General features: G+C 47.0%; 1 protein-coding gene across 1 annotated transcript; it reads left to right on the top strand.

Moving 5' to 3' along the window:
- Positions 1-15,252: 15,252 nt before the first annotated feature.
- Positions 15,253-16,007, top strand: LOC127219648 (histone H3.3A-like). The gene has a single exon (XM_051181390.1). The coding sequence runs from the start codon at positions 15,294-15,296 to the stop codon at positions 15,702-15,704; it is 411 nt and encodes a 136-aa protein (XP_051037347.1). The 5' UTR covers positions 15,253-15,293; the 3' UTR covers positions 15,705-16,007.
- The last annotated feature ends 906 nt before the right edge of the window (positions 16,008-16,913 follow it).

Genomic DNA, 16,913 nt, shown 5'->3' with positions numbered 1-16,913 from the left:
AGAAAGCCCTCAAAACCACAGTCATCCCCTTGGATGGTCACCTCTGCATCTGTGCCCAGCAAACGCCAGGTGCCAGGTATCTGCCCTCCCCAGGCCTGGGATGAGAGTTCTCTCAGTGTGTGCGGAGCTTGGCCGTGCCCAGGGAGGAGTCACTAGAACCCTCCCTGGGATGGGAGGCAGGGAGCCTTGGGCTGAAGGAGCTCCCTGAATTGCCGGTGGGTCAGTGGCTTCCATGGCCATGGTTATTAGACGGCAACACTGCTCTCAGCATCATGATATAAGTCACCATCCTCATGTGACATTGCCATTCAAATGGCAACGTCATAGTCACCAATGATATCACTGCCCTTGTGTGACCTCAAGATCCTAACAACTGTCTTGGTTACTTTTCTATTGCTGTTACACAACACCATGACCAAGGACACTTATAAAAAGGAAATGTTAAAATTGGGGCTCACAGTTGTAGAAGGTTAGAACCCATGACCATCACTGCAGGGAGCATGGTGGCAGGCAGGCAGGCAGAGCGCTGAGGCCGTAGCTTAGTGCATACATCTTTATCCAAAAGTAGAAGGCAGAGAGACTAACTGGGAATGGGTGGCTCACCCCCTAATCCTAATCCACAGCCCCACCAGCTGAGGACCAATTATCCCAACATATGAGTTCATGGGGGGAATTCTCATTCAAATCACCACAATGATGCCACCAACTTCATGATGCCACTGTCTCTCACTTATGACATCAACTTTATCACTATAATCCTCAGGACAGTATCACCTTCAACGTGACATCTTCATTTTATATCATGTTCACCACAGCACCATCTTGACCATGCCACCCCTCATATGATATCATCACCCCCACTGAAACTGGGGTACAAGTAGCTATGTCAATTGCCCCAAAGGCACAAGGAGGCAAAGGTTGCAATGGGAATGAAACTCAGAACTGGGAATTCCAAAAGCATCCTCTGCTTCCCTGCCAAGACCTACACCTCCACTTCTCCTTTGTCCCTGGACCTTGGACATGGGACATCTTCTGTTTATTCAGGAGAACTGTAAACACAGCATCGAGGCAATTCCTACCAGACTACAGCAAATCCTGCCAGAAGCGGCCTGCTGTCTAGGGCCAGGAAATGTTTGCAGAGGCTGCATTACAGAAGGATGGTCTTTGCTGCCATCTGCTGGCCACATGATAGACCTGCGCCAGAGCAACAACAATGGGGGCTGAGGATTCAAAACAAAACAAAACAAAACAAAACAAAAAAACCCTCTTGAGTTTTAACAGGAAGGGAGACAGTGAGGAACAGGTGTTGTCAGGTTGGGTGGTGCTCTCCACCCTAGGACAATTTTGGTCCTCACAACTGGAGGCAGCAGTGCCACCGATACATAGAGAGTAGAGGTTGAAGGCGGTGCCTTCCTGGTCTCCGTGTCAATAGAGCTGAGGCTGAGGCCCCTCCTGAGTGAGCAGAAGCAGTGAGCAGGCAAGGAGCAACAGCTTCTTAGGAAAGAAGCCCCTCGCCTGTTCACTGAGTGTCTACAGACATCTAGCGTGTCAAGAAAGGTGTCAAGCCTGGGGCACCTTAGTGGGGGGTTGTTTCCGACTGTCAACTTGACTCGGTTTGGAACCACCCAAGGGAAGTGTGTCAGGGAGGGGTCATCTGGATCAGGTTGGTCTGTGGCTGATTGTCTTGAACGTGGGCAGACCCAGCCCCAAAGCGGGCTGTACCAGAGCTGAGCGCAAGCATCCACACGTTCACTGTCCTCTGCTCTTGACTGGTTGGGGTGTGACTGGCTGCTTCAAGTTCCTGCGTTGGTTTCCCAGCAATGATGGGCTGTCACTTGGAATTGCTTTTTGTCTGGGTATTTTGTCACAACTATGGAAGTGCAAGGAGAAGAATGGGATGGCGGGAAGGGTCCCTGCCCTTACCTCGGCACAGAGGGAGGAACAAACAGTAGTCAGGCTGTGGATAACATCAGGACAACAAAACACAGCATGAGGTGACCTGCCTCACCCAGCAGGTGACACAGTACTCAGACCCAGACAGGAGCCTGTGTGTAAGGAAGCAGCAGGCCAGGCCCTGCTGTGGGCACAAGGTGGCATGTTTGATGGCAATGAAAGGGAGTTGGGGAGTGAGGTAGTGGGTGAGAGAGGAGGGGCAGGAGGGTTGTGGCTGGAATCATGGCCAGAGGTGAAGACTGTGACAATGAGGTGAGGATTCTACTGTTGTTCTATTCTAATCCATTTGCATTTGACAACCTATGGATGCTTCTGGCAGCCAGGTCCTGGAGGTGCTTTTCCATTCTTCCCACCTCTGTCATCTAATATCCTCACAGAAAGACCCCAAACTCACGATACTCAGACTTCAATGGTGCCCAGTGGAATAAAAGCTTTAAAACAAATTTAATCTTGTTATTATTATTGTTGTTATTGTTGTGGTTTTCCGAGACAGGGTTTCTCTGTAGACCAGGCTGGCCTCGAACTCAGAAATCTGCCTGCCTCTGCCTCCCGAGTAGGTGTGCACCACCAATGCCCAGCTAACATCATTGTTATTTTATTCTAAGTGTATGATGTCTTGCCTGCATGCATGTCTGTGCACCACATGCCTACCCGGTGTCCACAGAGGCCAGAACAGGGAATTGGATCTCTGGGGACTGGAGATACAGATGACTGGGAGCCACCGCATGGGCTCTGGGAGTTGAACCCACCTCATCTGGGAGAGCTAAGCATGGGCCCAGATGTTGCTATTCCTCTTTTGTTCTTTAGCAGGTAAGCATGGTGGTTCTAAAGTCCCTTGGTCTTCGGGGTTTGCCCTGTAGGGAGCCAGTGTCAGGGGATGGCGGGTGAAGGAGGTCCGTGGAGACGCGGGGTAAGTGTGCCAGGGTGTGCTCTGCAGTCAGTGGAGGGGTTTCTGTGCCCCAAGGAAAATGGAAAGAAGGAAGAGCCGGTGTGAAGTCACCTCTGTTTTGGAGGTATGAGTCCACACCTGGCTGCAGCCTTGGCTGCAGGGGCCACAGGACAACCCAGTCACCTGACCTGAGTGGCTGTGAAGCCTCCTTCATTTGTTCACTCACTAGTTCATTTACTGAATGTTTGTTCACTGGCTTATTATGGAGCTTACTGACAGATGAGGGGGTCACTGACAGGAGTGGCTGACCCCAAACAGCTACACTGGGAAGTCTTCACCCAGCATGGATGATGGTTTGCGATTGCTGGTTAGGGCAGAATGGCACACAATTGGCTTAGAATCTCAGGCAAAGATCCCCAAACTCTCTCCTCCCTCCCATTTCCTTCTGTAAGAGAAATGGCAACGGTGAGCAGACTGGACCCAGATGGGACTCTTGAGCTGACCTGCTGAACACAGAGGCTGTTTTGCTAGGAGAACTGTGCTCTAACTCACAATGAGTAGATGATTCAGGGCTCAATGGGCCCTGCCCTAGGGAAGGGGAGCCTCCCTGGGGACAGTGATTGCAGGCAGATAATAGCTTGCCTGCATTTGCTGTTGCTTTTGATTTCTTCACTGTAGACAAGACTCAGGGCTGGCCAGGTCCCTGACACCATGAGGGACCCTTCTCACACAGGGAAGGGCCAATCCTTGGTTGCCAGGAGCCTGAGACTGTGTGCGCCTGTATGTGTGTGCGTGTATGTGTGTGTGTGTGAGCGTGATATGTGTGCCTGTATGCGTGTGTGCGCGTGCATGTGCGTGTGTGACATGTGTGCCCATGTGCGTATTTGTGTGTGTGCTGGTGTGTGTGCATGCATGTGTGTATGTGTGTGCCTGTATGGTATGTGCCTGTGTGCATGTGTGTGTGCGCCAGTGTGTGTGTGTCCTTTATGCGTGTGTGCACGCATGTGCGTGTGTGTGCCCGTATGTGTGTGCGCCCGTGTGTGTGTGTGTGTGTGTGTGTGTGTGTGTGTGCACACGGGCACTGCATTGGGAAGTTCTTCAGTGGTGACAGCATCATCCACAGGGCTCCCACTCCTGGGGGCGACAGCCTGGGTTTGATGTGTGGTGCTGTGTGTGGCTTGGGTGACTCATGGTTCTTGCTGGCCCTCTCAGTGATTTTCATTTGTCGTTTCCTGGACACCTGACACCACAGCTGGGATGGGACATTAGGCCTCTTTGGCTATCAGAATGAAGTCATTATTCCAGGCTTGTTCTAACAACAGCCTTTCCAAACATTTACAAGCGAGGGTCCCCTGGGAGCGTTTGAGGGTTTGTGAGGAGAGGAGAGAGGGAGCATGAGAGAAGCAGGCACACACAGGAAAACAAGAGGGGCTCGGATACCCTGAGAAGCAGTCATGAACTTCTTTGGGCAGGGCTTTGCTCTGAGGATGTGTCCCTGGAGAGTACTTGTGTAAAGAGCCCAGTGTGCCTATGTTGCAGAGCCCTCTGCAGGATGGGCTGTGTGTGGTGTCCATGTGCTCTCAGATTCAGTGGAGCAGGAGGGAGGGGGTGCAGCAGGGCTGCTGATTGAGAGGCACTGCACGCAGTTTTCTGGAAACTGTTCTCTAATATGTAGGAAGTGCACACTCTAAACTCCAGCTTCGAGGAGAGGCTGGGACCATTATGATGCTTAATTCAGATCACCACCTTGACACGGGTCTTGGTGAAATGACTGTCATACAACCGTGAGGGCCCGAGTTCAGATCCCACAAATTATGGAAAAGTTGGGCCTCGTAGCATACATGCGACTATCACCCAAGCCTTGGAAGGAGTGGGCACAAGTGACTGTCACCCCAGTCCTGAGAGGATTGGACACAATCAGACAGCAAATCACTGCTCTTTAGGTTTAAAGAGAGACCCTGTCTCAAACAGCAAAGGTAGAGTGATTGGGGAATGTCACTTGACTCTAGGGTCCCTATGCATGTGCGCGTGCACACACACACACACACACACACACACACACATATACACACCAGACACACACACCATACACACACACATACCCCACACACCACACACACACTCACACACACACCAGACACACACCACACACACACACACCAGACACACACCCCACCCACAACCAGACATACACACCACACACACACACGACACACACACACCAGACATATACACACCAGACACACACACCAGACACACACACATACCCCCCCCACACACACCATGCACACACTCACACACACACACATCAGACACACACCCCACCCCACAACCAGACATACACACACCACACACACACTCACACACACACACCAGACACACACCACACACACACACCAGACACACACCACACACACACCACACACACACCCCACCTCACACACCAGACATACACACACCACAAACACACCAGACATATACACACCAGACACACACACATAACCCACACACCACACACACACCATACACACACTCACACACACACACCAGACACACACCACACACACACCCCACCCCACACACCAAACATACACACACCACACACACACACACACACCAGACACACACACACACACCCCACACACCAGACACACACACCACACACACACACAACAGACACACACCACACACACCAGACACACACATACACACATACACCACACACACCACACACACACATACCCCACACACACACACCAGACACACACCCCATACATCAGATACACACACACACACACCACACCAGACACACACACACACTTTTATGTGTGAGGGAGCACAAACTAGGAAAAAATAAGTGTGAACTCCTCCACATCCAGCTGTGTGGAGGCTGAAGTTTAAAGAAACAAGACTCCTAAACCCAGGCTACTTTTAGGGCCCAGAAAAGGGAACCTGACCCAGCTCCTGCCTCCAGAAAGGCTTTTCTCTGCTCCCAAATACACATCCACTGTCCCAGAGAACCATGCTCTTCTGCCTGTCCTGTTTTGCTGTGAACTCTAAAGTCACTGTGCACTATCCAGTCATCAGACCCATTATTTAATTAGTATGAGCGACTTCCATCCCATGGCCAGAAGGCAAGTTCACAGATGAGGACCTGGTCTTGGCTGCGGGGCTAGGAGGCCCATTGTCTTAGTTTGGGTTTCTATTGCTGAGAAGAGACACCATGAGAACGGCAACTCTTATAAAGGAACTCTTAGTTGGGGCTGGCTTACAGTTTCAGAGTTTTATGGTTTTCATCACGGTGGGGAGCATGGCAGCACGCAGGCAGACACGGTGCTGGAGAGGAGCTGAGAGTCTACATCTGGATCCACAGGCAGCAGGAAGGGAGCTGTGCCATTGATTGAGTGAAGCCTGAGCATAGAGACCTCAAAGCCCACCCCCCACAGTGACACACTTCCTCCTGCAAGGCCACACCTCCCAATAGTGCCACTCCTTTTGGTGGCCATTTTCTTTCCAGCTACCATACCCATCGTGCCTTTGAGTGGGCTGTGACTTGCTTTTTGAACTCCCAGCATCTGGACTTGTTAGGGCTGTGGAAATGAACTAGTCTGGGTCAAGACATCTGCTCAGAATGTTTGTCTAGAATGTGTCAGTTTCCTGAGGAAGTGCATCTTGAGCCCTCAGAGACTAGCTGTTATTAAGACAGGCAGGAAAGCCTGGTCTCCAAGAAGTGAGTCGTTGCTCTGAGTGAATCTAAGGCCACCACTCAGTGAGGTGAGCAACTGTGGATGGTTGACTGAACATGTACCTCATCCTCTCTGCCTATAGAGGGCATCATTCTGGAAAAGGGTGTGGCCAGAGCACCTGGTTCTCAGGGTTGTTATGAAATGGAGCATTTAAAGGGCTTGACTATGTGCCTTACGCACAGCCAACTCTGAGAATTGTCATACCCACGGCTGAGTTTCAGATGGCACTTCATCATCAACTTGACTAGATTTAGGGTCACCGTAGAAACGCACCTCCAGGTGTCTATGAAGGTGTTTCCAGATAGGCTTGACTGAGGAACAAAAACCCATCCCGGATGTGAACAACATGATTTTGTGACCTGGGATTGCAAGTGGAATAAAAAAGGAGAAATGGAGGATCCAGCTGAGGGCCAGAATCCATCTCTCTCTGCCTCCACCACAGATCTAGAGTGGCCAGCTGCCTCATGCTTCTGCCGTTATTCCTTCCCATCAGGATGGACTATGACCTCTTAAACCATCACCCTCAACCATCCCTTCCGCCCTCAAGCTGCTTTTTGGATGGTATTTATTTTGTCACAGCAATGATAAAATTAATTAATACTGTTTCTATTGTTTGCTGAGTAGTTCCCAAGTACCAGCTGTTTGGGCCCATGATGTTATTTCTTTATAAAGAAAGGCACGATGGCACATGCCTGCAATCCCAGAACTTGAGAAGTAGAGGCAGGAGGATCAAGAGCTCATGGTCATCTTTGGCTACATAGTGAGTTTGATGTCAGCCTGAACTATATTAATAAAACCAAACCTCAAGCTAAAACAAAGGAAGTTCTAAGGAGGCTGAAACTATACCAGAAACTATGAAGCAACTGATAAAGTGACATAGACTGGATGAGTAGGATCCTGCAGGTTGGCCACAATCAAAGGGTGGTCCTCATTTATGAAGCTTCAGAGTGACAGGGGAGGTCATCTTAAATGCAAGTTACCAGGCTTCAGATTAGAAAGATCTACTGAATTAGACACTCCAAGAGAAGTTGGAAGGAACTCGGTCTTAAGCTGACACTCTGGCTGATTCTAACACACAGCAAGACTTGAGGACCATCCAGTTGATGAACACACAAGAGAAACTGAACCACAGTGAATTATCAATTGAAGACACAGCAAAAAGAGGCATAATGAGCAACCAATGAAGGATGAGGCAATGTGGACTGGGAATATGTGTTGCCAAGGCTACATTTCCATGCTGAACATCACAGGAGAGGATGAGAGAGAGAGAGAGAGAGAGAGAGAGAGAGAAGGACCCAAGATGTTTGGGATGAGAGTAACTGTGCAGGAGAACACACTCATATTTTATTCACATCTCGGAGGAGAACAGTGGTTGTTTCCAGGGAAAGCTATTTTTCAAATGTCTGTAGACTTGATTGGGTTGAAAAAGAGAACAAATTAATTTAAATGCATCGTTGAACTTCCCATAACTTTTGCTGTGATGTGTTTTCTCAGTCAGTTGACACTAAAACAGCTGAGTGTTGGAAAGAGGTCCCCTTATGTAAGAGGATACGGACAGTGGCCTGGAATGGAAAATCTGCCCAGATGTGCCTTTGGACTGGTCCTTCTTGGTCTTAACAGGCCAGTCATCTACAGAGCCACTACTTACACCTGTCTTCTTGCAATATCAAGTCACTCAGCACCCTTGAAGTTCGGCATATGTTGCTCTTCTTTTTAAACCGTAAACTCCTACATATCCATGAAGTTTCTACTCAAATATTATGCCATTTTCTTTGCTTTTCTTATTATCGAGGAAGAGTTTATTTTTATGGTTTCATGGTGTGAAAGGTGTGTCACCTGGAGTGGCAGCAGAAGCTTGGGTGGCTCACATTTTGGCTGACCAGGAAGCAGGGAGGACTGAGGGTGCCATAGGGCCTCACAGCAGCCCTAAGTCCTGCCTCCTCCAGTTAGGCCCCACCTCTTAAAGGGCCCACAATCTGTACAAATGCCAATACCATCTGGAGATGTAGTGTTCAAACACACAAGCCTGTGGACAGTCCCCCTTCCTTCCCTAGAAGTATTTCTACTTTTCCTGTTCCCGAGATGCCTCGGGGCACTTGCACTTTTATGGCAGGTGTGTGTCCTGTGCTGCAATCACTCCCCCATGGATGGTGGAGGAACCATGAGTAGAGGAGCCATGCCTTTTTTTTTTCTGTGCATATACAGGGCTTTGCTGTGATGCCAGGTTCATAGTTAATACTCAACAGACATTTGCTCAGTCCTTGTTTGCTGCTCATTCTTGCTATTTATCTGACTGCTATGTTTTCTGTGGAGTGAGAGGCAAGCATGCCCTTGTATATAAAGTAACTGCAACAGTCAGGGTGGGTAAAGTAAGAAGAGAGGGTCAGAAAATTGGAATTAGAAAATAACAACAAATAAAACCAGAGAGATGGAAAAAGGAAATCACCATCATAGTTGATGACAACGACGGCAAACACAGTGGGCTAAGACTTTTGCAATGTTTTGGCAATGTAAAACTTAGATTTGGGCTTCCTGGCAGTGTAGGCAAAAAAGAAACTATTGGATTATACATGTCAATTTGACTACAGAATTGAGTAATTCACTATGAAAGATAAGGGTTCCAGCCAGAGGTTTAAATATAGGATCCTATACGATTGGCATCACCAGAGTGTCAGGTTTACATCCACGTGGCACATTCTAGGGACAAATCCTCTACTGTAGACACAGTGTAGGTGTTGGCTACACTCACCGCTAAGGTGCCTTTGCATCGTCCGGGAAGGAGGTCCACACTCATGTACAGTAGTCGGATATGGTTTGAAACAGAGGAGAAACTACAAAGCTTTGAGAGCTCAAAGCAGAAAACTTGTCTGTGGAAGGCTCTGGGGATATGTTGCTATCTAAATGATTAAGTTTAAAGAATGATATCGTTCTGGTGGAGTCTGGAGGGGAAGGGTCTGCAGAGGTGATTAGCAGCCGCACAAATGCAAAGTTTTGGGAGAATAGTGCATCTGACAGCAGGGAATCCACTAAGTCTGGTGCAGGGTGGAGGAGGGACAGCAGGTGGAACTGATCAGGAGTGGCTGCAGTGTGAAATGGCCATAGACCCGAGTGTTTGAACACCTGGCCCCCACTGGTGCTGCTGCTTTGAAAGCTTGTGGGGCTGCTAAGAGGTGGAGTTTCACTGGAAGTAGAGGGTCACTCATGTGTTCCTGCCATGATGGACGGTATCTTCACAAACTATGAATCAAAGTAACCTCCCCACCTTGCTTAACTCAGATATTTGGTCATACGAACAAGAAAGTTGACTAATACACAAGGCAAGTCAGCCCTTGCCAGGGTCAGCAGTCACACCTAAAGTTCTTATCTTTGAGTTCCACAGGGCATGCTGAAAAGATAAAAATGCACTTTTAAGGGTGCGCTTGGCACTTGGCAATGGGCAATGACTTAACTGCCAGGGTGGCCTAGGAAGGCTGGCTGCCTTGGTGGCAGCTAACATGCAATGAGGAACTGTGGAAGAATTTTAAATGGACTAGTGACACAGCCTATGTTTAACGATGCAGAAATACTTTATTTCCTCTCCCTCATCCCTGACCAGGGTCGAGCTTTCTTTGTAGGCAGCCATGCTGGTCCTAAATTTCTCTGCAACAAGGCCAAGGGCTCTGGAAACACTGAAGTTTGAACTGACACCAATTATGCTGCGAGGGTGAAAATTAATTAAAAGTTTTCAAAGGGCTGTGTTCAGTATTCTTCTCTCTTTTGTGTTATCAGCAATGCTGCCTTTCCTCCTGGCTGGGAGTTACTGCAGTACAACGTTTTCATGTTGCCTGTAGGGTAATTATGTCAACTATATGAGCAATGATAAGCGGCAGTTTGTATTATTCTGTGATTAATCTCCATACATTCTGGCATTCCAATCTGCCCTCAGAAGACAAAGCTGGGATTCTCTGGTGCAGAGGAAGGGCTCAGGGAAGGGTGGCAAGGACTGAGGAGTTGAAAGAGAGGTGATTCCAGACTGAGGTTTCCCAGTTCCTCCAAAACACCTGCAGACTCCAGGCCCAGTTCCCACACTCCCCACAAGACTCAAGGATGCTGGTGCTCCCAAGAGGCCATCCAACATCCACAGAGCACTCTTCAAACCCTGTCCTTCCCTGTCTGTCTCACTGCTGTGACCAGATACCCTGTGAGAAGCCACTGGGAAGAGGAAGAGTTTCTTGTGGCTTACAGTTAAGGGCCACACTGCCCATCATGGTGGGTGGCAGCAGGAGTGTGAGGCAGAGGGGCACGCTGCACCACACTCGTCTCCTTTGTAGATGGTCTCAGGCCCTGTGCCTGGGAATGATGCTGCCGGCATTTAGGGTGTGTCTTCTCACACTAATTAGCCTAATTAGAAAAGCCTCCTCCTCCCTTCTTCTCTCCCAACTTCTTGGTAGGCTTAGGAAATAGATACAAGTTCAAGGTCAGTCTGGGTTATAGAGTGAATTCATGACAAGCCTGGGAAACTTAGCAAGACCCCATCTCAAAATAGATAGCAAGAAGGAGGACTGCAGAATGGCTAAAATTAGAAACACCAATGATGACTCATGCTGGAGAGGATGTGGAGAAAGGGGAACACTTCTCCACTGCTGGTGGGAGTGCAAACTTTTTCAGTCATTTTGGAGATCAGTATGGCAGTTCCTCAGGAAAATGAGAATCAGTCTACCACAGGACCTGGCAATCCCCCTCTTAGGCATATACCCAAATGATCCACATCCATGATGCAAAGGCATGTGTTCAACTATGTTCATAGCAGCATTATTTGTAATAGCAAGAACCTGGAAGCAATCTAGATGCCCCTCAACAGAAGAATGGATAAAGAAGAAGTGGCACATTTACACAATGGAATACAATGTGGGGGGAAAATGGAATCTTGAAATTTGCAGGCAAGTGGATGGAACTTGAAGAAACCATCCTGAATGAGGTAACCCAGTCACAAAAAGGGGAACATGGTATGTATTCACTCATATATGGATTTTAGACATAGAGCAAAGGATCACCAGCCTATAATTCACACTGCCTAAGAAACTAGGATACAAGGAGGATTCTAAGAGATTCATATAAAGTCCCTCACAGAAGGGGAAAGGGACAAGATCTCCTGAGCATATGGGCTGGGGAGGGCAGTGAGTGGAGAGGGAACTAGGAGAAAGAGAAGGGGAGGAGAGGAAAGCATATGGGACTAGGAAGATTGAGTCAGGGGAGGAATAGACGAGAGGAGAGAGAGAGAGAGAGACAGAGAGATAGACACACACACAGAGATAGAGATAGAGAGAGAATAAAAGAGGGAGCCATTATAGGTTTGAAGAGAAAACTGGACCTAGAGAAATGTCCAGAGACCTGCAAGACTGACCCCAACTAACAATTTGAGCAACAGTGGAAAGGCTACCATAATGCCCTTCCCTGATAATGAGAGCAAAGACTAACTTATCCACCATCATGGAGCCCTCATCTAGTAGCTGAAGGAAACAGAAACAAACACCCACAACTAAACACTGAGCTGAACTAGAATCCAGATGTAGAGAGAGAGGACAAGACCAGGCTACAGAAACACATAGAGACAGCTGACCTGGACAAAGAGGAGCTAATGGACCCCCAGACTGATACCTGGGAATCCAGCATGGGACTGGCTCAGAACCCCTGAACATGGGTCTCAGAAGGTCTGGGCAGTCTAAGGGACCTCAGACAGTGGAGCCAGGATGTATCCCTGGTGCACAAAACGACTTTGGGAGCACATCCCCCATGGAGGGATAACTGCCTTAACCTAGAGACAGGAGAGAAGGCCTAGTCCCTACTCCAAATGACTTGACAGATTTAGATGACCCCTCCTGGAAGGCATCACCCTACATGTGGAATGGGGGTGGGTGGGAGGGGAGGGTGGTGGGGGGCATGAGAGGGTGGGAGAGAGGGAAAGAGGGAAGGAGTGAGGGAGAGGGAACTGGGATCCATATGTAAAATAAAAATAAAAAATAAAGAAGGAGGGCTGTGGATACCACCTGAGGACTCTGCTTCTCTTGCCTGGCTTTCACGAGGCTCCAGGTTAAAACCCTAGTACCCTCCATGTCACCTTGCTGTGGGTCACCAAGGAATACCATAGCGTTCTCAGATGATTTATTTTTTTGAGACAGGGTCTCATGTAGCCTAGGCTGGTCTTGAATTCTCTATGTACATGAAGATGACCTTGAACTTCTGATCCTTTACTTTTCCAGTGCTAGGGTGTGCCATGGAAGATTGAATATGGGGCTTTGTGTGTGCCTGGCAAGCTTTCTACCAACTAAGTGGCATCCCCAGCCTTGCACTTTTCTTTTGAGACACTCCAGGCTTATGATCTTTCTGCCTCAGTCTTCCAAGGTCTGGGATTACAGGACTGGGCCAAAATACTCATCATCTTGTGTAGGTAGACTTTTCTGTCCCAACAGCCAGTTCCCAAATAATCACACAGAGACTTGTTATTAATGATAAATTATAATTATACATGCTTGGCCAATAGCTTAGTTTTGTTTTTAGCTAGGTCTTATAACTTAAATAAACCCAATTCTATTAATCTATGTGCTACCCTGAGGCTTGTTTACCTCATCTATGTACTTCCCATCCTGATCACTCTTCATCTCATGGCATCTCCTCCAGCTCCACCCTTCTTCTTCCCAGCATTCTCTCTGCACCAGAAATCCTGCCTAGCTACTAGCCGTTTAGCTTTTTTTTATTAAGCCAATCACAGTGACATATATTAACACAGTGGAAAGGAATGTTCCACGTTCTTGAGTTGTGAACAAAACTGAAACAGATAAGAATTCGTTTATTTCTAGCCAAGGGATGGATGAAGTATCTCTTGAAAACTGTCAAAGGAAAGCAAACAAACTTCCCTGTGGTCCCATTCCACTGCAGCCCAAGTCTGTCTTCTTGAACCCTGCAGACGTCTGGAATCTTTCCTGCTCCCTGTGTTAGATGCGTGTCTTCCTACACAGACAGGGAAAGAATACTGTGATACAGACAGGGCTCTTTCTGTATTTATTGATGGCAGAAGTGAAAATTTCATTAAAACAGACTGCTCTTTCTCATTGGTTTGTCACATTTTAAATTTATATTTTAAAAAATTAATAAAACCAACACCATTAATTATTTTCTGAAATGTCAAATGCATTTAAGTTGTGGTTATGCTAGACTGAAGCTTCATCTCCTAACAGGGGGAACTGTTTTAAAAAGCCATTTCCTGGCTATATAGAGATCTCTTCTTTGCCTGAAGCTAAATGGTGTCTCATCTCCTGCTCCTCCAGATTCATCTGTCCTCTCTCTCCTTTTTCTTTTTTCCCTTCCTCCCATTTTCTCTCTTATGCCTTCTCCTCCTCTTCTCCCCATTCTTACTATTTGAGACAGAGTCTTAGGTAGTCCAGGCTGGATTTGAACCTGCTAGAGCTGAGGCTGGTCTTGAATGCTAACTACCCTCCTGCACCTTCTTGCTATTGGGATTATGGACCCACACTGTCACATCCAGCTTCTCTGGAGATTTATTAGTCACTGCTGTCTTCTCTTTCTTGAGATATTACTCTGCACTGCCTTGGGGGTTCTATTTTAAGACTGCAGTCTTAGCTCTAACTGTAAAATTTGCCTTCCATGCAACTCTCCCACTCTCCAACCCCAAATATGTCCTACCGCTGTTGGTGAGATAGAGATTATTCACAGAGTCCCCTCACAAGATCTGTTTACCATGTCTATGGGGGCATCTGCTGTCTCAACCTGGTTCCACTTAGTGGAACATCTGTCCAGATTCTTCCCAGCCCCTTCTCCAATCCTGCCACTTCACAGCTCCTTCTAGAGGGGACAACCCATGTCCTGCAGATCAGCCCTGGGATGCTGGTTCAGATAGCTGAAGGCGCTTAAATGAAGTCTTCCTGTGATGGGTTGATTCTAGATTGAATCTGGAATCAGCTAATAGACAGACCCCTGGGAAGGTTTATGGGAGCATTCCCAGAGAAGACTGAGGAGAGAAGACCCCCGCCAAGAGTGTGACATACCTTCTTTTGGCCTAGATAGAAAGAGATCCCAGTTTGAAAAGCAGTGATCTTTGCCTGCCTGCCTTCCCTTTTTGTTGGTGAGTGCATCTGTTCTGTTGTTGCTGCTGCTGCCATTGCCATCCTTACTGATGAAGTCCAGCTTCTTCAGTCTTCCAGTGTGGATTGAAGGCAAGAAGCTCACCAGGAAACACCCAACCATTTAGAATCTGTTTGGGGCTACTGAGGCTCAGCCTCACGGATTGAGAATTTACCAGGTTCTCAGCTTTTCTATTGTACAGACTTTTGTTAGGCTACCCAGCCCCTATTATGTAATTCAATCTAATAGATTCTCCTTGGAATATACATTTATTCTATATGTTCTCTTCCTTTAGAGAACCCCAACTAATATATCCCCAAGGGATCTCAAACATTTATTTGCCACCATGCACAATGTGGACTTTGTTCACTCATGCGTGTTCCTTTGATATTCAGATTATAACAGAAAAACCAAATTGAAAAAGAATATAAGAGAACATGAAAAATGCAACTCATGAATATAATATTGTAGTAAAATAATCTGTATATTGAATTGTGTTCGCAGCCGCTCTCTAACGCCAGCGCCACCTCTCGCTTGCCTAGCTCCAGCCGAAAGAGAAGGGGGGTAAGTAAGGAGGTGCTTATATCATGGATCGTACAAAGCGGACTGCCCGTAAATCCACCGGTGGTAAAGAACCCAGGAAACAGCTGGCTACAAAAGCCGCTCGCAAGAGTGCGCCCTCTACTGGAGGGGTGAAGAAACCTCATCGTTACAGGCCTGGTACTGTGGCACTCCGTGAAATCAGACGCTATCAGAAATCCACTGAACTTCTGACTCGCAAGCTCCCCTTCCAGCGTCTGGTGCGAGAAATTACTCAGGACTTCAAAACAGATCTGCGCTTCCAGAGTGCAACTATCGGTGCTTTGCAGGAGGCAAGTGAGGCCTATCTGGTTGGCCTTTTTGAAGATACCAGCCTGTGTGCTATCCATGCCAAACGTGTAAAAATTATGCCAAAAGATATCCAGTTAGCACGCCGCATACGTGGAGAATGTGCTTAAGAGTCCACTATGAGGGGAAACATTTCATTCTCAAAAAATTTTTTCCTCTTCTTCCTGTTATCAGTAGTTCTGAATGTTAGATATTTTTTCCATGGGGGTCAAAAGGTACCTAAGTATATGATTGCAAGTGGAAAAATAGGGGACAGAAATCAGGTATTGGCAGTTTTTCCGTTTTCATTTGTGTGTGAATTTTTAATATAAATGCAAGATGTAAAGCATTAATGCAAGCAAAATGTTTCAGTGAACACTTTCAACAGTTCAACTTTATAACAATTATAAATAAACCTGTTAAAATTTTCTGGACAGTGCCAGCATTTGGATTTTTTTTTTTAAATAAGTAAATTTCTTATTGACGGTAACTAAATGGTGTTTGTAGCATTTTTATCATACAGTAGACTCCATCCATTCACTATACTTTTCTAACTGAGTTGTCCTACATGCAAGTACATGCATGTTTTTAATGTTGTCTGTCTTCTGTGCTGTTCCTGTAAATTTGCTATTAAAATACATTAAACTATAAAAAAATCTGTATATTAATGTAATCATCAAGTTATTTGATAGATGTTTGCAATGCTATTTTTTACAAAGCAGGGAGGAAGCTGGGAGCTGGGGACACATGATGAGCTATTTTAAAGAGGTAAAACATTCATGTTAATAAAAATAATTCAAATATAGCCTCAATTCTTGCACTTTAATAAAACTATGTATGCATATACAATAACACTTGTAAAAACAATACAACACACACACACACACACACACACACACACACGGTTTTTGGATGCTCCTCTGTAGCTCAGGGTGAACAATACAACACACACACACACACACACACACACACACACACACACACACACACACACACGGTTTTTGGATGCTCCTCTGTAGCTCAGGGTGAACAATACAACACACACACACACATACACACACACACACACACACACACACACACACACACACACGGTTTTTGGATGCTCCTCTGTAGCTCAGGGTGGCCTCAGACTTAGTAAACAACCAGAGACCTCGAAATCTGGATTTCCCTGCTTCCACTTCCCGAGTGCTATTGTTACAGCATGTGCTACCACACCCAGTTTATGAGGTGGTGTGGCTCAAATCAAGAACTCCATCAGTGCTAGATGAGCACCTACCTAGCCTAATACATGCATGAGTACTGTGCCTGCACACACACACACACACACACACACACAC

This window comes from Phodopus roborovskii, unplaced genomic scaffold (assembly GCF_943737965.1).
Source record: "Phodopus roborovskii unplaced genomic scaffold, PHOROB, whole genome shotgun sequence".
Classification (NCBI taxonomy): Eukaryota; Metazoa; Chordata; class Mammalia; order Rodentia; family Cricetidae; genus Phodopus; species Phodopus roborovskii.
This window is presented reverse-complemented; position numbering and strand designations above follow the sequence as displayed.